At 33.1% G+C, this 26,294-nt stretch overlaps 1 protein-coding gene across 3 annotated transcripts in view; it reads right to left on the bottom strand.

Moving 5' to 3' along the window:
* Window positions 1-364: 364 nt before the first annotated feature.
* Window positions 365-26,294, bottom strand: part of PTPN12 (protein tyrosine phosphatase non-receptor type 12) — a 141,285-nt gene continuing 115,355 nt past the window's right edge. For 2 of the 3 annotated variants that reach the window (XM_044679861.1, XM_044679860.1), the window contains exons 10-18: window positions 25,977-26,054; window positions 25,777-25,875; window positions 21,131-21,216; window positions 11,143-12,116; window positions 6,426-6,500; window positions 5,328-5,398; window positions 4,315-4,345; window positions 2,910-3,020; window positions 365-2,357 (exon numbers count right to left, since the gene is read on the bottom strand). In XM_044679861.1, the coding sequence (XP_044535796.1) occupies window positions 2,296-2,357; window positions 2,910-3,020; window positions 4,315-4,345; window positions 5,328-5,398; window positions 6,426-6,500; window positions 11,143-12,116; window positions 21,131-21,216; window positions 25,777-25,875; window positions 25,977-26,054 (1,587 nt within the window). In that variant the 3' untranslated portion in view covers window positions 365-2,295. The remainder of the gene's footprint in view (window positions 2,358-2,909; window positions 3,021-4,314; window positions 4,346-5,327; window positions 5,399-6,425; window positions 6,501-11,142; window positions 12,117-21,130; window positions 21,217-25,776; window positions 25,876-25,976; window positions 26,055-26,294) is intronic. The other variant, XM_044679859.1, reaches the window with a different exon arrangement.

Here is a 26,294-nt window from a genome sequence, read left to right as displayed (position 1 = left end):
GAGCCTTGATTTGTCTATTAAATAAATAGATTCAATTATGGAACATTTAAGGTTCCTTCCAAGTACAAAATTTTGTGCCGACAGAAATGCCACCTCATGTATCAAAAGCAGCAATATGCCTTATCTTAATTTCTAAATACTAAGTAAGTCGAGAGGAAATTTTACAAAAATGTAAAATGTGCCTCCTGCCTCCTTAAAACCCATGATTGTCGGGGGGGCAGCTGGGTAGCTCAGTGGATTGAGAGTCAGGCCTAGAGATGGGAGGTCCTAGGTTCAAATCCGGCCTCAGACACTTCCCAGCTGTGTGACCCTGGGCAAGTCACTTGACCCCCATTGCCCACCCTTACCACTCTTCCACCTAGGAACCAATACACAGAAGTTAAGGGTTTAAAAAAAAAAAACAACAAAACAACAATAAAAAAAAACCCAACCATGACTGTCCCAAAAGGTTCTCAGTATGCTAAGGCTTGTACCTATCTCTCTACCTCCAGGTCTTCCTTCATTAGAATATAAGTTCTTTGTCTTGCTGGTATACAACTTCTGCTCAGAGTCTGAAATCTTAGAAACACTTTTCCAGCCTATTATGAACTTTGTGGTCCAGCCAAACTGGCATTCTCTGTTCATCCCTTGAAGAACTTCATCTCCCAAATCTCCATGTCTGTATATTGACTGACCATGACAGTAAAGCACTTTCTCTGCTCCTTTGCCATCTTCAAGACTGAATTCAAGCATAAATTGGTGCATGAAGCCTTTACTGAATTCCCACAAATACTAGTGCCCTCCCTTCCTAACTACCTCCTATTTATTCATACCATCCCTAACATATAAGCTCGAGAGCAGAGGTTGTTTCACTTTTGTCTTAGTATCTCCAACAACTAGCATACTGACTGGCACATAGGAGGGAACTGAATAAATGTTTGCTGATTCACTGAATACAAAACTCCCCGAGTAAAACAATTAACCACCACAAAAAAAATGGAGTAGAGGATAAATACAAAAGCATAACCGATTTAAAATTTTTTCTACCACAGAAAAGTCATCAGCTTTTTCCTTTCACCGTGAACCTACTTTCTTTCTTTAAAGCTTCTGCTCTGCTGTACATTTTATATCCCTCCCATCTGTTTGATAAGCCTATTACTATAAAGCAAGAGAAGAGAAATCTCTTAAAAATAGTCAAACCTGATCCTAGTTTCTGTCCCAACTTTGGAGATATTTCAATCGGCTCCTGTGATGTGAAAGCTAGATGGGGAGAATATACTGAAAACAGGTCTGCAATCCAGAAAGAAAGAAAGAAAGAAAAAGAAACAAATAAAATTCCTATAAACAGTACAAGTTCCTAAAAAAGCTAAAATGATAACCAAGAGAGACAGAATTTGTGGAATTGCTTGTTTTTTTTACTGGCAAGTGAAATATTCTAAAACATAGACATTTTGATAGTCTTCTAAACCCAGTTGAATGCAAATATTAAAGTAACACACATGAGCTAAGAGAATTCAATACTGTTCCAAGGCACTTACTGAATCTCTGTAACTAGATGAAAACCAGGACAAATTAGGGTTGACAATTAAACAGTATATAATATAAAAATAACCTTTTGCTTACAATTTACAAAATGTATTATTACAATCTTTTATCTCTGCTAACCTGTAATGCTGGTAGCATATGTCCAGCAATTTAAAAAATCAGAAACTATTTTCTAAAACATCAGGGCAAATAATTTACAAATAAAGTAGACAAAGATTTAGATCATGCAGAGATTCCTTACATCTTCTGTTAATATCTTATGATTGTAACTTTATCAAATTATATACCTACTTGCCCTGTACATATACAAAATAATGCATACATGATAAAACATTAGCAAAAGAGTAGTCCATAAACTCAATTTGTCATAAAAGTATTACTGTATTAACATATGTCTACAAGCAGCGTGTAACAGGGTTAAGAGACATTAAGGCAATAATACTTGGAAGTTACAAAATAAACCATATGTAATACTTTTTCCTAAGTGTACAATAAGGCAGAGTAGATGGTCCCAGCCAAAAAAAAACAAAAAAAAAACATTAGAATGTAATACTGGAATCCACTGTTGTGAACTTCTAAATTTTTAATGAATGTAATTATTTTAAAAAGTGAATCCTTTGTAGGTAACAATCTACACTGCTCTAATTAGCAACCACCCCTCACCCACAATAACCCAATCTTTTCTTTATTTTTTTGGGGGGAAGTGAAATCGGGTTTTCAGTGGCACTTGAATTTTCCAGTATAATTTCATGTGTCCTTAGTCCCCTTGCATCATGTCCATTCTGATGGTGGATCTCTTGGTCCTTTGGGTTTTCCACAACGATTACCAAATCCTACAGTCAAAATATTAAACAGAATCATCTTTCAGAGTTTTAATGCATATTTTTCACAACCAACTCACTTTATTGATATCTTAAAACAATTTTCCATAAAGGAGTTTTATATTTAAAAAATTCTCAAACATCACAAATATTTTTGTTAAGTTAAAAGTATTTTATTTAATATCAGGCATAAAACCAATCCTGATACAACTTATGGGGGAAAAAAAACAAGTATTATTTGACACTACTTCAAAACTATTTAAATAGCACCTTGCACTTAAGTTTTTTATTCATTATCATGTGGTCCATGCATTGTGGTACATCCAAGTATGCTTTCATTCAGTTTATGCCTTGATCAACCCAGAAAACATTTTTCTTTGCTAACATTATAGAACTTATATAAAACATTACAAAGTTTGATTTACCACTGATTTTATATAACCTAAGGAAATCCAAGGACTACAAAGAGAATTGGCCTTCTGGTTTTTCTAAGGTAAACATTAGCTCCTTAGTTACAAAATCAGTGGCAGGTAAAAACAACATATTGTTTAAAGAAATTATTACCAATATCTGTGGCTTCTGTTGGACTTTCTGAAATATGATCATCTTTGTTACTTAAAGTAGAGAGTAGACAATCTCTATTAGACTCCATCTGATCACTCTCTACAGGATGATCTAAAAAACAAAAACAAAATTTATTATCTATTATCATTTGTAATGTGAATTTGGAGCTTTAATATAGGCAATAAAGCAGATTATACAGTTTAAACACTCCAGTAAGTGTATGTATACCTTGAGTAATACTAAAGATTTGTTTCTCTAAGGCACATGCACATTAAATGACTGTAAATTCTTGTTGGGAGATAGTTGTATTTAACCTTAAATTTTTCATTATGTATTATCAGCATTTCATTATTTTTCCTAAACATTACAATTTAAAGTTGGAAAAAAGAAAAACGGAAAACAATTTTACCTTTTAAAGAAATCAGTTATTTACTGTATTACATTAAGTTTTTTTTATAACAGCAAATGAATAATGAATTGACATGCTAGCATATTATATTTAAATGTTAATTATGAGGCCATGTCAACTTTAGCAAATTGAATATTAAATTATAATGCAGAATTTTAATTTTAAAAAACAAAGTACATTTCTAAGCTATAATATCTAACATTAGAATATTTGATTAAAATGATTAATATTCATTTTTACATGACTAAGTAAAATTTACAGTTCAATGGTATTATAAATATGCAAAGTAAATCAGGGTGATGTGTAAAATATATTAGATTGACTTAATGATGACAAATTCATTTGATTCATGAGTTTTCTAATTTGATACTGTAATATTGGTTTCAATTTCAGTCCTGCGAATTCTGACTAAAATAAGTGAAAATTTATGCTTTCAAAGATGGGATGGATATGTCACAATCAAAATGTGTAAGATGGATTAATAGCTACCAACAGTGAATGAAATCTAATTTGATGTATATTTTAAAGAAAAATAAAGGAAAACATAACATGAATTTTCTAACCTTCAGCCTGCAAGCAATGACATAAATATTACTACTGATCAATGGTCTCATTTGGCAGCAATTATAAGTTTGAGTATTCAGAAATTACAATGGAAAGACATAGGATAGTTACACTTGCAAAAAAACCTGCAGCATATAAAAACAATTCATTAGGGTAAAAGATACTGTCAGAGAGATATATGACCAGAAAAGGAGGTTGGGACAGCACGAAGTAGATGGGGCCCAGCACATCGAAAAGATCTCTTCAGAGATTCATAGCACATGAGCAAAAGTTGCACCAAATAAGATGACCTTGATGGACTAAAAGTGCAATGATGAAATCACATCTCCATTCAAGTAGATATAAAAATGCAAACTCAACTACCTCAAAAATAGAACATTTTTTCCTTTATCAATGTAGAAAACGAAATGGAAAGAAATCTTAATCACTTACCAAGTGTTTTATTCTCAGTAGATATCAAGACCTGTTAAATAATTATTTGGAAATGGTTATAATTTTTTGTACATAAAAATAGTGCAGCAGAAAAATCTGGTGAAGTCATCTGTATGGATCTGTATGGATCTATGAAACTTAAAATTATTTTTTATCATGTCAGAACTGTCCAAGTGTTAAATGAGGAAAATAGTGCTTTCAGTGGAGTTTCAATAAAAATCATAGAATATGATGTGCTATTTTCCATATTTTAATAAGCATGGATGACAGAGAATTCATCTTCTCTTTTCTAAACAAGATGTAGAAATGGTAGTATCACTGTCTCCCAAAAGCACACCTCAGTGGATGTCATGCTAGCAACCAAAAACCTACCAGGGCTTTGACTACATACAAATGTCTTTAGACAGTACTATGAGAGAAGAGTGAACAGAAAAGCAAAACACTATACACTTTTGTGATACTGAAAACAGGAACCTCACTAGGCAGCCAAGAAAAGTTCACAAAATAAGTTCACTTCCTCAACTCATACTTCCTCTGAATATTCTAATTTCTAATAATTGTACAAAGTATGTATGAAAAGGCGAAAGTGCCATGATTTATTGTATTTTTTTTAAACCTTACCTTTTGTCTTAGAATCAATACTATGTATTGGTTTTAAGGCAGAAGAAGCAGTAAGGGCTAGGCAATGGGGGTTAAGTGACTTGCCCAGGGTCAACCAGCTAGGAAGTGTCTGAGGCCAGACTAACCCAGGACTTAACTTCTCTAGGTCTGACTCTAAATCCATTGAGCCACCCAGCTGCCCCTGATTTATTATCTTTAATGTATGCTGTTTCATTTTTACTTCAGGGAATGAATCTTATACTTGGGGAGCTTGTTTAAAATATGATTCTAATTTATAAATTATATTATACAGATCTATATTTACGTAATGACAAAAATCACCTCGAAAAATGTAAACAAAAAAGTAAAACTTTCTTAAGCTGACTCTTCCATTCCCAAAATGAAATTCTTACTTCAGAGTTCTTTTGTTCAGATTGCTCTTGGGTGTGAAGTTCATTCCACTCAGCAGATCTTACAGGTGTGTCTGAGAAAAATAAATTCTTATGATCAAAATCTAAATATTTTAAGCATAAAATTCCTTTGTATTTCAGTAACATACATACATATAGATATATGAACAGACCTTTCAAGTGCAAACTTTTTAGAATATTAATGGTAGGCTGCATATTTGATATGTTTAAAAATTTTCTAATTTTTTATATCCATCATAAAAATCTCAAGGACAACAAATTGAATATTGAAGTCAATAAATTCAACAATTCCTCAATTATAAGATACAGAGCTAGCCAAATAAAAATGTTTGGAACAAAACATTTTAATAAGCATTACAGTCTAGATATAGATATCTATACAGGTATATAGATAACCAATCAAGTGAATTGTACTTGCTCAATAAAATGTCAAAAAATACTAGTGAAATACTGATGAAAAACAAATTAGAAAAGTAAATCATTTAAAATACAGCATCATAAAGTAACAATGTGATAATTAAAGAAGCCATTATAAATATGTAGTTGTATTGTAGTAGTGTTCTTTTGCTTATGTTTAAGCAAACTAATGATAATACTGAACTAATAATAATGAGCCTTGAACTTAAGGGACCTTGGAATTACAACATAATTAAAATAGTTTCTTTATGTTCTGAGGAGAACGTAATAAAAATATAGTTAAGTATGTCTTGCAGTTATTGATCACTCATTAATTCAGTTAAATATAAAATCATCAATCAGGTATACCACGGAGGAAGGGGGTGGGGAAATAGATCATTACTTTGGATTTTACTCCACCTTTAGTTTCCCGGCAACTTCAGTGGTTTTATAAATTAAAAAAAAAAAAAAAAAAGTCTATTGTTCTAAAGTTAATCACTTTAAAGAAGTACCAGTTTTTAAGTTTGACAAAAAAAATTTTAGTGTAAAACTAGTCAATATCACCAAAAAAACTATATTTTGCTATTCAAAATGCTTTTATAATTAAAACTTTTAGAACATATCTATATATTAAGCAAAATATTTTCATCAAAAAGTAAAAAACTTAATATAAAATAAACTCACTATGATCACTTGCTAATACAAAAGATTCTGGAGTTCTTTCAGGTAGTGGGGGAGGCGAATCTTCACTAACATCATCTAAATTAAATATACATTGATTAAAAATTGCATTAATTGTCATTTAAACAAAATGAAAATTCTTACATTCATTTTAATTATTACAACCCTTATCAACATCTCAAAAAACAATAAAATTGCAAAAATTAGCACAATTTATTCCTTAACATCTTTCTTATCATCCACTCTGAAGAAGTCAAACAGTAAAAATAAAGGCAATGTGAACTGCACCCTAAGAATGTTTAATAAAACAACTCTCCTCCAAAATTTCCCAAAGCTTCTCTTTAATAAACAAAACAGATTTTCAGGGGACATTAGTAAAGTTCTCTCATAATTCTACAACTTAAGTTTCATACAAAAAGAGCCAGAAAGATTTATTAAATAACTAAACTGCAAGACATCTGTGAGGCAACAAATTTTACCAGTCATTTACCCTTCAGTGTGAATTTTATTATTAACTTCTTCCATGGGTTCTGATAGTGTGAGGGGCCAAAAATTATAAATAAGGTCATGATTAGAAAGATAAAGAGAAGCAGAAGAGAGGACAAGGCTAAGAAAATGAGAAAGTGAAGGGCACTACAATTTTCCTTATTTTAGTTATTTTGCTTTAAACTAGCCCTGACTGTCTCATCCTTCCGCAGTTTGATGTCACAGAATACAATAGAGATTCAATAATACTACTAACTAGACTTAATAAGTAATCCAGGAAAATGTGTGACATCTTAGAAAGAAAGCAATTGTTATTCTCCTGAGTCTCAAATCTTGGTAATAAAGACAGACAATTCAGGGACAGTGTGACCAAATTAGATTCTATTTGGGATAACTTTGTACTGTACATCACTGAAGATGCCATAGTTTTTTTGTACTGTCTTTTGCCAATGAAGACAACTTTAATAACATGCTGAAAAAAATAAATAAAATCACAAGCCATTAAAATTGAGTAGTAGTGGGGCAGCTGGGTAGCTGAGTGGATTGAGAGCCGGACCTAGAGACTGGAGGTCCTAGGTTCAAATCCGGCCTCAGACACTTCCCAGCTGTGTGACCCTGGGCAAGTCACTTGACCCCCATTGCCTACCCTTACCACTCTTCCACCTATAAGTCAATACACAGAAGTTAAGGGTTAAAAAAAAGATTAAAAAAAAAAAAGATTAAAAAAAAATTGAGTAGTAGTAATGGTGTACACCAATGGTATCAAACTCAAAAAGAACAGTACATTAGGAACCCTGAAGTTGCAAACTTACTTAGAAAACCACATTATTAACATTATCTCTTTTAAAGTATTTTTCTTTTTCTGTTAAATATTTCTAAATTACATTTTAATCTGGTCCCAGCTCTGCTAGGGAATGTTGTGGGATGTGTTTGATACTTCTGGTTTACACTGAATCACCTAGACCCGCCTCTGGGAATACCAATGGCCCTGGTGCCATAAGATCTAGGTCCAAATCCTGCCTCCCACAGAACCCATGTATCCTTGAATGGGTCACTTAGCTTCTCTCCACCTCAGCTTCACCCGTAAAATGAGGGAACTTGAGTAAATTGCTTTTGGTGATTCTTCTTGCTTTAAATCTAAGATTTCGACTGCTTTTGTGACCAATAAGTGTCATTTGGAAGATAACTGGTATGACAATGGATAGCAGATATATAAGCGGGCAACTCAAGAGCTTTATATCAGTAATGTATAGTTTAGCCACACGAGACAGACTCCATCAGTTATAATGTATGTAGATTCTGTAAACTAGCTTTCTAGAAACCACCACATGTTCCTTTGATAACTTTTGCTCTTAAAATAACCCAAAGGTTTTGGCTTTAAATGAGTATTCTCATATAGCGAAGACCAATATGAAAGTACGTTTTGCATGATAATAAACACACCACACACACACACACACACACCCACCCAGGTCAAATTACCACTACTAAAGTAATTAATCAAAAGTACCACTACTAGGGGTGGGGAGACAATTTGGATCTTTATAATTTTGGAAAATGAATGTTGAAAATGTTGTTACATGTAAATGGGAAAGCAAAAGATTTTTAAAAAACACTTCAAGATTAGACTATTGACAGTTAAGAATTGTCAATTAATAGTTTGTACAATCTCCACAGGTATTTTCAAATCATATTCAGTATGTAGTTCGATAGAATGTGGCTTTCAGAAAAATCTACCAGAAAGTTACTGTTCTAAATTAAAACAAAAATTAGTATAATTTCCCAGAGAAAATTAGCATTTAAATCACTCAATTGATGTGAATAAAAAAATTTAGATTCCCAGAGCTGTTGAACTGAAATCTATATTAAAATTAATATTAAAATTAAGACAAATCTATATTTGAAAATGGGACTCTGTCAAAGGTGGCTAAAAAGTAAGGATGATAATATTTATATAGTGCTATAAAGGTTTATATTAACCCTACGACAGACTGCCCTAAGAGATATTTGCTATTACCACCCCCATTTTATAGAGAAGGGAACTGAGAGAGAAAGAAATTAAATGATTTGCCCGAAGTCAAATAGCAAGTGCCTATATTATCTCAGGATTTCCTCATTCCCTCTTCAGTGTATTACCTATATGCCTTGTCTACTAAGAGGATGATATATGCAAAGTTTTTTTAAAATTTTTATTTATTAAAACCCTTACTTTCCATCTTAGACTCAATCAACACTGTGTATTGGCTCTAAGACAGAAGAATGGTAAAGGTTAGGCAATAAGGGACAAGTGATTTGCCTGGGTTGATACAGCTAAGAAGTGTCTGAGACCAGATTTGAACTGAGGACCTCTCATCTCATCTCAGTCCACTGAGCCACTCAGCTGTTCCCTATTCAAAGTTTTTGAGGGCAAATTCTACCAGTGCTCATCCAAGCAAATACAACTCAAAGCATGCTGCAGCTAAATGCTTTGTTAATGCCAAGCTGATTTAGCAGCTCATTTTAAACTGGGTAAGAGAAAAATAAACAATAGAAAATGTTGATAAAAAAAGAGCAGGGCTTAGGAAACAGCATGTGATTTCATCCATCCTTTTAGAGTAAGACGTATTCAAAGACTTTTCCTTAAACGATGTTGTAGGTAGCAACAATTCTTTCAGGCATTCTCTTCCCCAAGTCATTTTTTTCAAAACAAGGACAAAAACATGAGTAAAATAATCCCCAAGTATAATAAACAAGATAAGCTGTCCTTAAAAGAATAAAAGCTTGATGTAAACCAGTTTGGGAAATATTTTTCATATCAAATGATATTAAGTGCCTTCTGAAGACATTTAAAAAAAGCCACAAAAATGCCAATAAAAAAAAATATTCACCTAAATGTCATGGTAACTCTCAGACTACTTGGGCTAACTTCACTGTGCCCAAATATATCTTAGAAATAACATCTAGAGGTATAGAAAAGATAAAATGTCTGGAAAACAAAGGAGAGAGAGAGAGAGAGAGGGAGAGGAAGAGAGAAAGAGTTGCATGCATTAAAAGTTTAATTTAAACGATATGATGTCTGTTTTCCAAACTTTTAAAAACATGTACACACACATAGTATATGCATATATACACACACACACAATTTTTGTATGCCTGAAAACAAAGGAAAAAAATCATCCCTTACATAGTACTTGCAAATAGGCCATATTTTATATATGTTTTATATGTGCATAGGACTACTCAACTACTGGTAAAAAATGTGGCCAACAGCCAAAGGATAAACTATTTTTGTCTTACATGCCTGTTCTGCTACCTGGAGGTAACCATTTACTACATTAAAAGGAATATTTTAAAAACAAAAGAACAAATTACAACTATTCTTCATACATTGTTAATGAAGGTGGCAGCCAAACTTCCCCCAAATAATCATTAAACTGTGAAGAAAAATGTTAACATAATCATAATCTATTATATATGTGTATATCATGCACATATGTTTGAGAATATCTGTATATTTCCCCCAAAATTTGGCTTTTTTTTTTTTAGGTTTAGAATTAAATTTTAAGAGTATTCCCATTTTCTTTACAATTTCATTTTATAGGGATAGTCTTGGAGCTCTGCTCTAGTCTATGATTATTCCTATATCGTATATATCACTACCCTTCAGATTATATGGTTGGGTTGATATAATTGATAAGCACCAACATCTCTATGTGCATGAATAGACAAATATTGTCACATCCTTCAGTTTATAGTTACAAAGTTCAGAGATGTTGAAAGTACTACTCAGTTTTAAAACAAAGTTGAAAATTTGATATTAACTTATAATATTCTTACTGTGAAAATCCATTGACAATAAAAGAAGTTATTCATCTCTACATAAAGATTACTAATAGATTTTCATGAGAAATAGTAGTGACATCAAGTGGTCAGACAAGTTATCCAGGCAGTGGGGTTTAATAGCATTTTGAACTAAGCATCCTCCCTGCAATATTTTTTTCTATGATATAAAAAATATCCACTTTGTTTTCTGCAATTCTTATAACTTATGCCAAAGAATTAAGATATTACATTGAGGAAAAAAATGGCAGAAAAAATGTGATATAACAACTAAAATTCATTTTCAAACTTAAGGGTTAAAGTATCTTACAATTTAGGTTAGGAAATTTAGGAAAAAAATATTTTTAAAACTCACACGCTTAGTATCTTTACACCATACTTTGAGATCTTTTGAGTGAAGCTGAATACAACCTACCTTTTTCAGCCCCTGAACATACTGTAACTGGTACATCATGTCTAGCAATGGACATTGGTAATACTTTTCTAGTAGAAATGATTTCAGTGCTAGTGGCAGCAGAAACTGTAGCACTTGCTGTTGAAATATTAGTCACATTCTTGGGAATAGCTCCATCACAGTTCCCTTCATCACTGTCAGAATCATCAGAGTGAAGAGGGTTGGTAAAACTGAGGGGTGCTCTAACTAAAAGTGTATTACTATCATGATCCACAAGACTGCTAGGTTCTACTTGTAACGTGGGGCTTGGTGTTAGCAAAATAGTTTTAGTAGCCTGACATTGGTTAGCCGAGTCTTTGCACTCAGACTCATCAGGAACAGGCAGTGCATTTTCAGGACCATGTAATGGCCATATAACATGTCCTTTCTCTTTGAGAGGCAAACAATCTGGTCTTGGGGGTGTATCAGAACTTTTCTGCATTCCTTCTTGTGTAGTTACTGAAACTTTGCCAGATGGTGATAGACCACAGTCCACACAAGTGTTTTGAGAAATATCTTCAATTAAATCCCCTGAACTTAGATCCTGTGACTTCAAGAGTTTCTCGGTGGCATAGGGTAGAACAGATTTAATCTTAATCGCATGTGCTCTATTCAAGAGTGTATTTCCATCAAAACTTTTTGGTCCCTCTTGTAGGGGAACCTTTTTAATTTCAAAACTTAAGTTTCGCTCCAGTTTCTTCTCCATGTGTTCAACTATTGATTCACTCTTCCCTGGAAGTCCTGATGGCTTATTATAATTTTTATTGAGGTCTGTTGACTGCTGATCTGATGAAACTATGTGCAATACAGGCTTTGGATGATATCTGTCATTGTCTTGCCATACTGTAGTAACTGTTGGATAGGCTGAAGGAGGAGAAGGTGTCAAGATGGGTGGTACAGGTTGAGGTTCTGGAGGCTGTAATATTTCTTCTTTAGCATCCCTTTCAACAAGGCAACTGAGAAAAAATGAATGGCATTAAATTCTTCAAGTATAAGTTCATAAAATTTGCAATAATTGTTTAATGATAACTTAAATTTTCACAGTAGCACTTTCCATTCATAAGATGTCTTATTTCCTAGCCATTATATCTCATTTGATTCTTACAACTAACATATTGAAGATGTGGTATTACAGGTATTACTTTTTTTTTCCATTTTATACATAAGGAAATATATTAAGGCATAAAGCTATTAAGTGACATAACTCAAATTTGAACTCAAGTTATCTGACTCCAAGGTTTATCAGTGTTCCTTCCATATACAATTCTGACAGCTTTCTCTCCTCCTTGCCCCGGGCTTCTTCTCTAATACCCTCACCCTTGATTCTGTCATCACCTCAACCTACTACTACTGCCTTCTATATTTCTTCCCTTTCCAAGTCAAACTCTTAAAAAAAAAATTATCCACATTCCCTGCTTCTATATCCTCCTGCACCCTTTAAAGTTCCCCTAACCATCCCCCTCCCATCAGGAAAGAAAGCAAACACTATCCTCCCAGTCCCTCAGATTCACAACGGAAGTGTACTGTCCTAGACCCCTAATAATTTCTCACTCCCCATATGCAAGCTGTGTCCAAGGCCTGTGGATTTCCCCCAGGTGACATCTCCTTAATATGCTGCTTTCTCCCCTCTGACACTGCACCCATCCCTGTACCAGCCCTCAATCCTCATGCCTATATTACTGCAAGAGACTGCTGGTGAGTCTGTCCACTCCAAGTCTCTCTCTACTCCAATCTATTACCCATTTGGCTACTAAAGTAATTTCCTGAAGTACAAAGTCTGATCTTGTCACCTCTGTACCCATTAAACTCCAACGACCCCATATTGTCTCTAAGATCTAACATAAAATCCTCTTTGTGGTGCTCATCATAACCTAGCCCCACTTTCTACCTTTCCAGTCTTCTTATACCTTACTCTTGCAACGTATATTCTTCTATCTAGTGACTCTGGTCTTCTGGCTATTTCATGATTAAGACACTCCATCTCTTGGCTCTGGGTACCTTCTCTGGCTGCCCCCCATAGCTGGAACACTCTCACTCCTCTACTCTGCCTAGTGACCTCCCTGGTTTTCTTTAAGATTCAATTAACATCCCTTCTTTTTGGAGGCATTCTTCAAACTTTTTAAAATTCTAATGCCTTCCCCTCTGTTAATTGTTTTCTATTCTGTATATAGCTTGATTTATATATATTTGCGTGCTGGCAGTTGCAATTGAATTCGAAGTTCCTAGAAGACAGAAATTGTCTTTTGCCTCTTTTTATATGCCTAGTGCTTAGCATGGTCCCTGGCACATAGTAGATACTTAATGTCTTATCTATTAACCCTGGCTATACCTGAGGATCTGTCCTTGTCTTTCTCTCCACACTTGATCTCTGTGAGCTCCTATAGGCTTTACGTTTATGCTCCCAGATCCAGCCTTCCTTAGTCTCATTCCTGAGCTCTAGTCCGCATCATCAGTTTCTCACTAGACATTTCCACATGATGCCCACAAAGCATCTCCAATGTAAAATATCCAAAAAAGGACTCAACTTTGCTCTGAAATTCATAACTCTTCTTAACTTTCTTATTTTCTGTGGAAGTACCACTATCTAGTTATTCAAGATCATAACTCATTATCTTTGACTTGTCTCCTTCACCATGCCACATCCAATCAATTACCAAGTCTTGTTCATTTCTAACTCAGTAACTGGATTACTGCAGTCGTTTCACTGACCCAAGAGTCTCTTGCCTTTCCAATCCATCTTTCACACAGCTATCAAACTGATAAGGACAATGTCATGGTTAGATTTGTGATTTTTCTTTCAAGGAGGCTCCTTTCCAAGCCAAGACACAAGCTTCTCTGCTGGGAATTTATTACATTCTAGCTAAAATGGCCTACTTGCTATTTGTAACTGACATTTTATTCTCATGCTTTCTTCATAATTTATTCCCCATACTTTCTGATTTCCCCAGAGTTTAACACCCCATTACTCCAAATATATTTCATATCTGCTTTTCTATGTACAGGTTGTCCCCTTCTTCTTCCCAAGTTTCTGAGTGGGGATGCTCTTCTGTTTTTTCTGCTCTCTCCATAGAGCAGAGCTCCACAGAATAGTCCTGATTTATTGCTTTATTATGCTTTTAAATTTATTTTTTAGTTTGATAAGAGATAAAAGCAGGACACTCAAAATTAAAATGTTAAATTTAAGATTAAAAAAATCTATAAAAGGTTTATCCTTTCATTAACTTTCTTTTCTTATGTTTCTTTCACTCATATTTGATGATGTATGACAAGCACAGAATTACAAAAGAATTTCGTTTTTAATATTTTTCACATTAATCATTATTAGTATAAAAATTATATACCATAAATAATGTAAATAATAAATAATTAATTGCATAATTAATTTTAATTACAAAAGAAAATGTGAAAAAATTATCACTTTCCAAATTTTGACTGGAAATTTCAAACTCTAAAGCTTTTTCTCCTCTATAAACTTTCCTTAATTTTTGGCTTGGCAAGTATGTTAAAAACTTTATTCTTTCATTATTTTCATTGCATAACAATAAATTAATGTTTTCACTTGATCTACTTAGTATGTCTAATTATTTAGCTCATTATTATGACCTATAGAATGGCCAAGAAATCATCTACTCCAAATTCATCTTAAGTTTTTACATGTTCTAAAGAATAGCATAAGGAAGAAGATACCATTAATGGTTATAAATCTAGAAAAACAGAAGACCTTAAATTCAAAAGTTCTTCCTACAAAAGAAAAATCACAAAATACCACTTTTTCATTTCCATGCTTATTTTTCTGATTAAATTAAGATAATAATCAGATAACATTAAAGGAACAAGAAAGAAAAACATTTGCTGTACAGCATTTAAAGACAATATCATTTTAGAGAAGGCTTATTCTCTTTTAATTTTACATGCACAACAAAAACATTCAGCCATCCCACAACATGGTAAATTATTTACTGTAGAAGTTACCTGACCTCCCTCCAGGCAACACACACAGGTTATTCATGAAGAGAGTAACTAGTACATTTTTATACGACTAAAAAAACAACAAAAAAATTAATTTTTATTCACTAAATTCTCATCTTGTTCTACATATATGGACTTGCCTTTTACCAATGCTGAATTAAGGACAATCTATATTTTTAGAGATAGATGTTAGAACACACCAAAGACCTTATAGGGTATGTAGTATACAGAATTGGGGGATATAGTTTTTTCTAGCTTTGGCCGAGTTCCAAAAGCAGTTGGGCTCTTAGAATCTTGAGGAGAGAGGGAGTTGACTGGATCTTCCGTGAGGGAGGAAGTCAATGAGCAAGCTCTTGGATTATCTAGCTTCAATATTGAAATTTAGCCTAGCATTAATATATTTACTTAAGAAATTATTATTTTAGATAGACCCTTTATATCTTCCTTTCCTAATACCATCCTGCCTTCCCTCCCTTACCTTAGTGGCTGTGGAGTTTATAAGGAGAGAAATTAGAGAGGAGTTAAATCTGTGAAGAGTTATCTAAATGGCAGCATTATCTATAATTTAATTAAATCATCATTTATTCCCTTTAGATAGCATTTTGTAAAACTGAATAAGGCAGGTCCTTATTCAGATTCATCTTCACTTCCCTTCCCCCACCTGAGGTTCCTGAGATAACTGATAGGGCTTTCCTTTAATCCACCTTCCTAACAACATTCTTCAAACAAATAAACCCTTTGTGTTTCAATGGTCAAAAAAAAAAAAAAAACCTATATCCCCCAATTCTGTATACTACAGGTATTAGTTCACTTTAGCAAAGGACAGGCATAAGTATGCTCGAAGGGAGGAAATTATAAGGATGATATTAGAAAATAAGTATTGTTTTATTAGTTTAGAGATAAGTAGAGAAGCTGGCTTGAGAAATAATTGGAATTTCAAATAGAGCTGAGGCAGAATGTTAGTTTCAAGTCTAACAGTTTTTCCAAGGCGATTGGTCTCTGGCATTTGGCAGTCACTAACAGAGACTCTCTCTGACTGAGATAGAAGGAAAAGAGGGAAAGACCTGAAGGAGCTTAGTGTTTTCCTTTCCCAACTTGGGAAACATTAGTGACTATCCATCCCGGTTCTTATAGATTGGTATTCTCAGAGTTAAAACAAAGAAAACCTGGTCTTTGGTTTGGACTCTGGGTCTGCTAAGGCTCAGAGTCCTAACTTGATTCTTGTTGAGACTCAACCAGCTAGCTGTTATTTTTATACCTTGAAGGCAAAGTTAAGAATTATAAGGATAAAAGTGGTAGTTTATTTAGAATAGTAAAAATTTGGGTTAGTCAGATCAGGAAGGATTAGTGTAGCCTGTGAAAACAGGGGAAGTATTCCTTATAGAACTAGGGAGTTTTATTTGGGCGGAGTTAGAAATCCTTTTTTTAATCCTTATATATTTCAATAAATATTTTGTTATTAAAAAAAAAAACAAAAAAACAAGAGTCTCTTTAGTGTCCTTGTGCCTGGACCTGAAGAGAAATTCATTTATGAGCTTCACTTCACTAATATAAACTGAAGTTACTTTGCAAGCACAGCAAGAAGAGTATCAAAATCAGTTTATAAACTGATAATCCACTGCTGTATTATTTTACAGTCACCTTTTATTTTTACAAGAATATAGTGAAATGTGGGTTAAAGGAATACAGTTTAGGATAATGCTAGTGTCAGGTAAAACCAGGATCACACAGACCAGAGGCATATTTTTCTGATTGGAACATTTATTTACATACATACATTTTCTTATCTTTTGTGCAAACAGCCTTACTTTGGGGTCATGCCTATTTTTCAGAATAAAAGTATTAAGGCATTTATTTAGAAGAATTTGTATCAAAACTTTAGAAGTCTCTATTCAATTATGCACATCTATATATTAATCACTCAACTCTTCTACACACAATATATTCTCTGTAAAAAAAACAATTTTCATATCCTTTTACTAATTTTTTAACCATTTAGTTTATTGTAAATCACTATTCTTAGCTCACAGACTCAGAAGTCAACTTTTTGAATGAAATTTGTCTTGCTCTTAGTAGTTCTACTAACTGTTCTTTGTTTAAATGATGGTAGTTAGTATAAAACTATATTAAAGGGGGCAGGCTGGATGGCTCAGTGGAGATGAGCTCCTGGGTTCAAATCTGACCTCAGTTGTGTGACGCTGGGCAAGTTACTTAATCCCCATTTGCCTAGCCCTTACCACTCTTCGGTCTTGGAAATGATGCTTTTTTTTTTTTTTTTACTGTATTAAAAACTGTCCATTAACTTTTCTCTATATGCTACATTACTGTTCCTAGTATTTTCCCTTAATTTCAGCCCTCAATTTTATTTACTCAAAATATGATGTTTCTCTACTCAATCTCCTCTAAGATGGACATTTTTCTCTAAAATTTAAGTCTCAGAGAGTTGGCTAGTAATTTGGTTTAGGTCTAGAGCCATGATGAAGTCAGAATGAGATTTAACTCCAAATATTCAGTACTCCAAGTTCAGGGTTTTTTTTTTTTTTGTTTTTTTTTGGTAATATACTCTAATATTGTTGGGATGGAATGTTCAGAAATACCATCTACAACTTGAATGTGAGTTGTATATGCCTGGATACAATCTGACATGAATAATCCTCAAAGAAATAAACTTTGGGGATTTCAAGTTTTTTACCTTGGAAGAAAAGAATGATTATCTTATGTATGCTTATAATATTTTAAATCTTGATAAATGACATTGTTAAATCAAAGAGTTATATCCTGTATATCCACAGCAGTCAGTCTGGAAATGAAATCAGAACATATCATTTGGAAGAGAAGGTTTAGCCTTGGTAAAAACAAAACACTTTTCTTCTTTTTAAGATTAAATCCAAGATCTTGGCATTGCATCAATAGTTATGACAAATGCCAACACACTGGGAGTAGGAGTATGCTTCAAAGCATAGACATCCATAACAATTAGTAGCTTTGCATGAAAATAAAACTTGTTGGTACTATGAAGCAATGATTATTTTTCTTGTTATGTTAAAATACTTAATTGTAAAACTTTTGTGATCTTTCTTAATCACAGTAAGGGGGGGAGGGAGGAATCCATTTAACCACTGTATTTTGAGTATGACCAGAAAACCAGATAAGGAAAGCACCAATTATCCACACTTCTAAAGCTAAGCTGAGCATTTCCATAAAATGAGAGAGCAAAGGAAGTTGTCATTCAAATAAGAAATGGCCAGTAACCTAAAGAAAAATCTTCAACTAAACCAGACATTCTATATATATGTATGATATTATTGGTTTTTATGATTAAAAGTACAAATGTCAAGGTCATATAATACAATATGATGTACCTAAAACAGATAGGAATTCTTTAATTCTTCTGTAATTGAACTCAACATCAAGCATCACACAAATTGGGAAAGGCTGACATGGCCATCCATCTTCAGTGTGTAACAGTCAGATTATGATTAGTCATAAAGTAGCAAAGATGTAATTTATTTATGAAGATAAATTACAAGTTATAAAACATTCTTAAACAATGCTAAAAATTCATACTAGCAATATTTGAATTATCTATACATTTTAAACTAGTAAAAAAGTATTTAGATTCTTAACATCTTAAACAACGTTTAGATATCTGAATCAAAGAAACCTCTTCTTGTTTTTAATTTAGTTTACTAACTAAAATGTACTTATGAATAGTTTTAGAGATCTATGACACTATTAAAGAGACATTCTAATAACCACACACAAATAACCTCAACCTTAATTCTAGCTAAAAAATAAAAACCAAAATAATTTAATTTGGTTTAAAAGAGCAAATGCTATCAACTGAGAAATAATTCATATTTGTCAGTATCTCTTATGGAATTTAACATTAGAATTTTTACTGTTATCTTCATTTTCTACCATGTCTCCTTTCCCCCTTTCTAACCATATCATAATGAGATTTTTTTCTATTTTAAGTCACCACACTCATCATCTAATCACTAAGGTTATTTCAACAGCCTCTCCTATTTGTCTCCCTATGCAAAAAACACCTCCACTTACATCTCCATATTTCTACCAAAGTAGTTTTCCTTGAGAGCTCATTGTGTGATTCCTACTCTTACTAAATTAAATTCATAGGCTTCCTATTATCTCTAAGAGAAAATATACCTTTTTATTATAAAGTTTAATTTTGCCCTACTAAATCTAGCCCCAACTTATTTTTGTAGCCTCAATGAACATTTCATTCACTTCTTGTTCCCTGAACTAGAAAAACTGACCTTTTCTCTGTTGCTCACTCTATGTGTCCTATCTCATGTCTCCATATCTTTCTACTGGCTGTCTCACATGCACAGAATGAAATTCCTCCTCAGAGAATTTCACTCTTCCTTTTAAAAAACAGCTAAAGAGCCATCTTCTATAAGAATCCTTTCCAAATCAAAAAACTGCCTTGTAAATACAACTTTATAACTTGATATATATTTGAATTTGTTTTCCATTTATGCTGCATTTATTCACTTTCTATTTATGATGAATATATCCATATATGTACTTATATCTTTTATTAGAATGCAAATTTCTCATCAGTAGTGACTTTTATATATTTTCTTTTTGTATTCCCAGTGCCTCAAACAATGCTTACTACAGAGTGAGAACTTAACATATTTATTTAGATGTTAGATACATACCAGTAAACAGACATATTCAAGAGTGATCTTGGCATTCTTTATATTTATCTGTGTATATAAATATATATATGAAATAAAGCAAAAAGGAAGTTCAGATTTATAAAAGGATTGCTCCTACCTCAGAGATGAAATAAAGGAAAAGAATTGGGTTTACTTTGAGTCCAAAAGCAACAAATATTTGTTTCATGGTAGAGTGATCATCTTGTATGTCAATGTTCATGATGTACAATTGCAAAAAGATTAGTAACTAACAGCCAATTTGGGACATAAATTAAGATATGCATAGTAAGGGAAAATGAGGAGAATAAAATGACATTATGAGCCAGACTAGAAAATGGTGCTGCTTCTGACAGAAAAAGGGAAACAGTTTATCTGTTAGTTATGGACAGTATAATCTATTAAAATGGCCTAAACAATAACTTTTTAAATTACAATGTCATATTGATACGTATTAAAGTTCCCAATCTTATTTATGAAAACTATTATCCAGCCACATTTTGCCACTATTAAATCAATTAGACTCAGACTACTGCTACATACTATTGAAATCTTTATTAGTCCTTCTATTCAGCACAACTGAATGTCCCAATTTATATAATCTGACAAGAATATCTGACAAACTCACTGATAAAAATGGTCAATAGCACTAGGTCAAAGACAAGAACTCTGGGCCATTCTACTTGGAACTTCTCTTCTGGCTAACATTTATCCATTAACTACTACCCTGATTCTGTCCTTTAAACCAATTTCAAACTGACTTAACTATACTTTATCATCTAGCACAAATCTAGCATTTTGACTTAAGGATATGAGTTTTTTCATATGCTTTGTGCTGAATTCTAGGTATGTCATGTCAAAGATAGTCTCCAGATTTACTAGTATAATAACCCTATCAAAAAAGGAAATCAATTCTAAGTCTATAGTTCTTGCACTTTCACTTTAAACTCCTTGAAAATAATTGCAAAATGTCAGTACTCTAGTTATTGTTACTCCTATTTTCCTCCCTAAGAACAATTTAAAAGTAGCAGCACATGATTTTATGCAAACAAACTCCCTTGAAACAGAAGTAATTTATTTAAAAAGAGAGAAAAATGAAGTTAACAAAACAAAAGGTTTACTGTAAGTCCTACGCTTCAAAATTAAGAACTCTATCAAAGGCTATAAGCTAGCAAGAACCGTATTTTAAAATCCATAAACTAAAAAACCGTAAATTGAAATCCATTAAATCTGTAAATCAATGTAAACGATGAAACTACATACTACCATAAGAAATAATTCTTCCAAACCAAAAAGGAAAACATGGTGTATGGTACCTGTGTGTACGTGGAGGCTTCGGAGGGGGAGAATCTGTTTTTTCAAGGTCCAGAGAGCTAACAATCTTTTCAGTACTAATTTCATCCTGCCAAAAGGGAAAAAAAAAAATCAAAGTTCTTCTCTAATTTACTCTCAACCTTATAGGCCTTCTGCATATACACTGCAAAAAACAAATAGATGAAAACTGGTCTTGAAATAAAGACCCTGAATGTCATAGAAGAGTAAAAACTGAATTCCAGCCCAAATAGTCCAGCACCATTTGGAGGGAGGATAGGTTTCTTACACTACCCTGTCTTTCTACTTTTAATAGATAACTATTAGTTAATAGGAAATGTGTGAAAACTTCTACCTCAAAGAGAGAATTGGATGGTAGCATAAACACTCAAAACTACATCCTCACCAATGGACCTGCCAAGTCCCTTTCCTCTCGAGGGAGAAGACTTAACTCAGCTGGGTTCCCATCTCTCTTTCCCTAAAGCCCAATGTTCTTTCTTAATCTAGACTCTGGCTCTGAATATAGTCTAAGTTTCTCATCTTGCAAGCATCTTCTGGCCCATCCACTTAGTTCAAGTGTCATTTGTATCTGGTGGCTGCTATTCACTATTTCCTATGGTGTGCACCACAGAAATAGGAATGTTTTAGACTTAATGACTGAGAGTGGGAACAGAGCAAAGTTCCAAGCAGGATCCCAAGTCACAAGCTGGTAAGCTTGCCTGTATTCACCACTGCATTGAAGGTGAGGCCATTAAGAAGGAGCTCTACAACGAAAGGTTTCTAACATTCTTGAGGATTTTAACATATGCGGGGTTTATGGCCTTTTGTTTTCTGGATTCAATTGTAATTGCTCTTTACCAAGAATATAATTACTTTTTTTAACCCAGTCTTAGAATCAATATTATGTTGGTTCCAAGGCAAAGGAGAAGTTAAGGGTAAAGTAACTGTGGTTAAGTGACTTGCCCAGGGTCACAGTTAAAAAGTGTCTGAAGCCTGATTTGAGCCCTCCCTTCTCTAGGACTGGCTCTCTTTCCAATCAGCCTCCTAGCTACTTAGAATTATTTTTTTCCCTAAGGTTTTTGGTTTTCTGCAATTTAAGGAACACAACTACTCTCTAATTTGCTGGTCCTTCTGTTTTATCTTTTAGTCTTGTAATTTTTAGTATGCGAGGAAGAGATATATCTCGTGATACAAGTTTTGCTCCAAGAATTCCACAATCACCATAGTGAGATTCTGTGTTCTCTCTGTCAAATATGCGATGCTAAAGATATGGTACATCATGGAATATTGCTTTGTAAAGACCTCTCTGTCCCCTTCAATATTAAAATGTATGTTATTGGTGTATAATTTCTCCTAAAAATGTTATAAAGATTGGCCAACAGGATTCTAGGATAGTGGTTATTAAGATTCTCCTGAATGCCCTTTTATGGGTAATAATGTCAGAGGTTTTTTTTCCCCTACAATTGTGTTTTCTTCTCCTCTACCAAATATCTTGAAAATTAATTTCTCAACACTTTTTTGTCACACCCACCATGGACTGTAACAGTATATATCTAATCTAATCCATTCACTTTTTAAATTGTCCTCCCCTCCCCCATTCTGTCTCCACTTTATCAAGAAGCACTTCAAGGACTTTGAAAATGGATATTTGGTCCAAATGTTGTGGCTTCATTGTTGTCAACAGTGCAGTAATAAGAACATTAAAAAAAATTTTTTTTAATCTATTATCCATGTGTTGGATCTGCAAAATTCACTTGCTTCTTCAAATGATCTTAACAAGGAATAAACCCAACTTTTTACTATCCTTGCTTCCTTCCTCTGGACAGTGTCCAACTTATCAATGTACTCTTCAAAAATGTGGCATCTATTGCTAAATACAGTATTGTATTTGTGGTCTGGCAAAGTATAACAGAGCTACTGTCTCATTTTTCTCAACACAATCCAAGATTCTTTTAACTTTCCCAGTGGTGTCATACCATTCACTCATGAGTTTTCAGTCCACTAAACCCCACGAATGCTTTTCAGATGAACTGCTCTGCTCTCTGGCCATACTGCCTCCACTTTATATTTAATTTATTTTTGGAATCTTAGTTTTAAGAATTTGTAACTGTTTCATTTCATTCTATCTGGCAAGAATTTATCTCCATCATACACTTTAAATAGCCCTGTGACTGGGAAGATATCACCTATCTCTGAAAGTCTACTCCCTTTTCTTTTTCCCTTATACCATTTTTGTTTTTTTTTGTTGAGGCTACCCTCAACAATAAGGTAATACAAACCAAATAATTTGCATAATTCTCATAAAACGATTACAAAGAAATGAGAAGATATGCATAGGAATCAGTAATTGTAGGTATATTTTTCAGCTGCATTTTCAGTATTCATAGGGATCTTCTTTGAAATATCTTAAAAATCAATTTCCAAGATGACTTATGTTGCCTCTACTATTATCATCAATGATGAAGAGATTGTTATAACAATGATAGTATTCCCCTTAATTTCCATTTTCTTTTATTTTTTAATTCTAAATGTTTTGTGGATGTTTTTATGGCTTAGTCTGAACTAACAAAGATTACCATAGGTTCTTCCAATTTATCACTATTTCTTGTTTTGTCAAACAGTGCTGCTAATCATCATCTTATCTGTCTTTCTTTATGATGGTCAAGTGAGCTTATTCCGCCAAATAATGCCTTGATTGCTCAGTAAGATAAGCAAGTATTTGCTGGCTGAACTAGGATGGTTCAGAGTATGTAATTTGAGCTTTTCTCAGGTCTTTAATATTTTGAGCTGTTGTCTTCTTGATTGCAAAGGTCAGTTAAACAGAGCTTGAATTTTAGTCTGGGCCTTAAATAAAATCTTTTCGTCTATACACTTGCAGTATAAGACATTTAGGTAGGGGGAGGGCAAAAGGAAAAGAAACATGGACTTGGAGGTAGGAACTTTGCTTAAATTCCTGAAACTCTCTAAGTTCTCAAAGAAGTTGCTAATATACCCTCATAAAGGATATTTCTTCTCTGTAGAGTTCTCCATACCAGTGAAATCATAGGAATAGTTTCTATCTCTTTTCCTGCTTAAAAATAAATTTTGACATTTTTTTTTAAATATTGTGAGAATTTTTCCCAATATCCATCCTCTCCCCACCTCAGGAAATAATCCAATAACAAATAATATTTTAATATGTTTTGTATGATTTTACCTGTATAATTGATATTATATTGCTTGCTTTTTCTCAGTGGGTGTGGGAGATGGGAAATTTAGAACTCAAAACATAAAAAAAAAATGTTAAAACTAAATAATTTGGGGGGAAAAAAAGGAAACAAATGAAAAAAGATCAGTATTTTGAAAAAGCCTAAAAATAAACACATTACCACCATTCCTTTTTATCAGGAATTCAAATAAATCAAAATTTATATGTTTTCTATACTACTTTAATGAAAAAGTGACAAGCAAGCTATCAGGAATTTATTCTGAAAATGTATTCTCTAGGGCTTATCACAGGATTGCTGCATGTTTGAAAAGATTCAACTATTCCTAAATTCAAACCTGTCCTTCAGAACCTTACTTTTCCGAGTCTCACCATTTCCTATAAATGTTTCATTTCCTTCCTCAAGTTTTTTCTTTTTAGTTTCTGAAAAACACCAACTATGGTGGAATAATGAAAGTAATACCAAACCAAAATAGTTAGAAAACTGTTTTGGTTTTTTTTCATCCAATTCTATTACTAGCTAAGTGATCTTAAGAGAAATAACCTCTTCTACAAGTCTCACTTTCCTCATTCATGACAAATAAACTGCTAAATCACCTAGTTAAAAACAAAACAAAACAAAACAAACAAAAAAGGAGTCACTCTTAATTAGTTCTTCATTTCACTCCTAGATTATTTCCTTAATTATTTTTTTTGACTTGGAACCAAATTCTCCTCTGTATGTTGATAAAGGGGCTAAAATTATTTTATTTCTTCATGAGGTTTTTAATAAAGGTTGAGGATTCAAAATGATTACATAAAACAATATCTTAGGTTAGGAGGTGAGAGGAAAATAAATGCAAATTAACACCAAGAAAAGGAGAAATAAGATTAAAATTGTCAAAAAATAACTACATCTTTGGGAAGGCAGGAATTCTATTGATAATTTAAAAAGTATATTTAGCATTATCATATGTTGCCTGATTTTGAGGGCAAAGACTTAATTTATTGAAACCAAACATAAGTTGGAAATTAATTTTCATTTCTTGAACATATCATAGAAGAGACATAGCCAAGAAGCATGCTCAACATTAAGTAGCAGCCACACTGTAAATTAAATATTGCCACAAAGAAAAGAATTATTTTTAAAAATTGTTTGTTTTTTAACCCTTACTACCTTAAAGTCAATACCGTGTATTGGTTCCAAGGCAGAAGAGCAATAAGGCCTAGGCAATGGGGTTAAGTGACTTGCTCAGGGTCACACAGCTAGGAAGTGTATCAGGCCAAATTTAAACCCAGGACCCTCCCATCTCTAAGCCTGGCTTTCAATCCACTGAGCCACCCAGCTGTCTCCAAGAAAAGAATTCTTAAAAGAAGTTCATACATAATTAGATAACTTAAAGCTGATATATCTACTATATCTTAGTAAAAAAAACTTGTAGAACATTTCAAATCCAAATAACTCACCACTACATCAGAAATTTTCCAGTCTGAATATTTTTCATATTTTTGAAGTTGTTTTTCAAACAGCTGGGCTATAGCTCGATGAACAAGTTCATACTGTTCCTATTGTGGGCCAAAAAAGTAATAAACAAAGTACAAGATCTTTAAATAGCCAGGGAATTCATAATGTAACAATATAGTTGTAAAAAGAAAGAAAAATATACCTTTGTTTGTACTGCACAATGCCTTTGTGTTCTCATTTCTTGTATTAAATTGAATACATTAAACTCTTCAGGTATTTTCTAAAATAAATAATTTATTGCATGAATTCTGAGAAATCACTGTAAAGAAAATTCAACCTAAGTACAGTTTGCATCTTACGCCTATATCCCTTACTCATTGGCAGTCATTTTATTTCCCTCCACCATATCCCATTACTAGTCATAGGCAGGGCCTTTGACATCAGGATAAACTAAAGAATGGAACATAAAAAAAACCATCCTGACTATGCCAAGCAATCTCTGAAATTCTACTCTTGCTAT

Source organism: Gracilinanus agilis, chromosome 5 (assembly GCF_016433145.1).
Source record: "Gracilinanus agilis isolate LMUSP501 chromosome 5, AgileGrace, whole genome shotgun sequence".
In the NCBI taxonomy this organism is placed as follows: domain Eukaryota; kingdom Metazoa; phylum Chordata; class Mammalia; order Didelphimorphia; family Didelphidae; genus Gracilinanus; species Gracilinanus agilis.
This window is presented reverse-complemented; position numbering and strand designations above follow the sequence as displayed.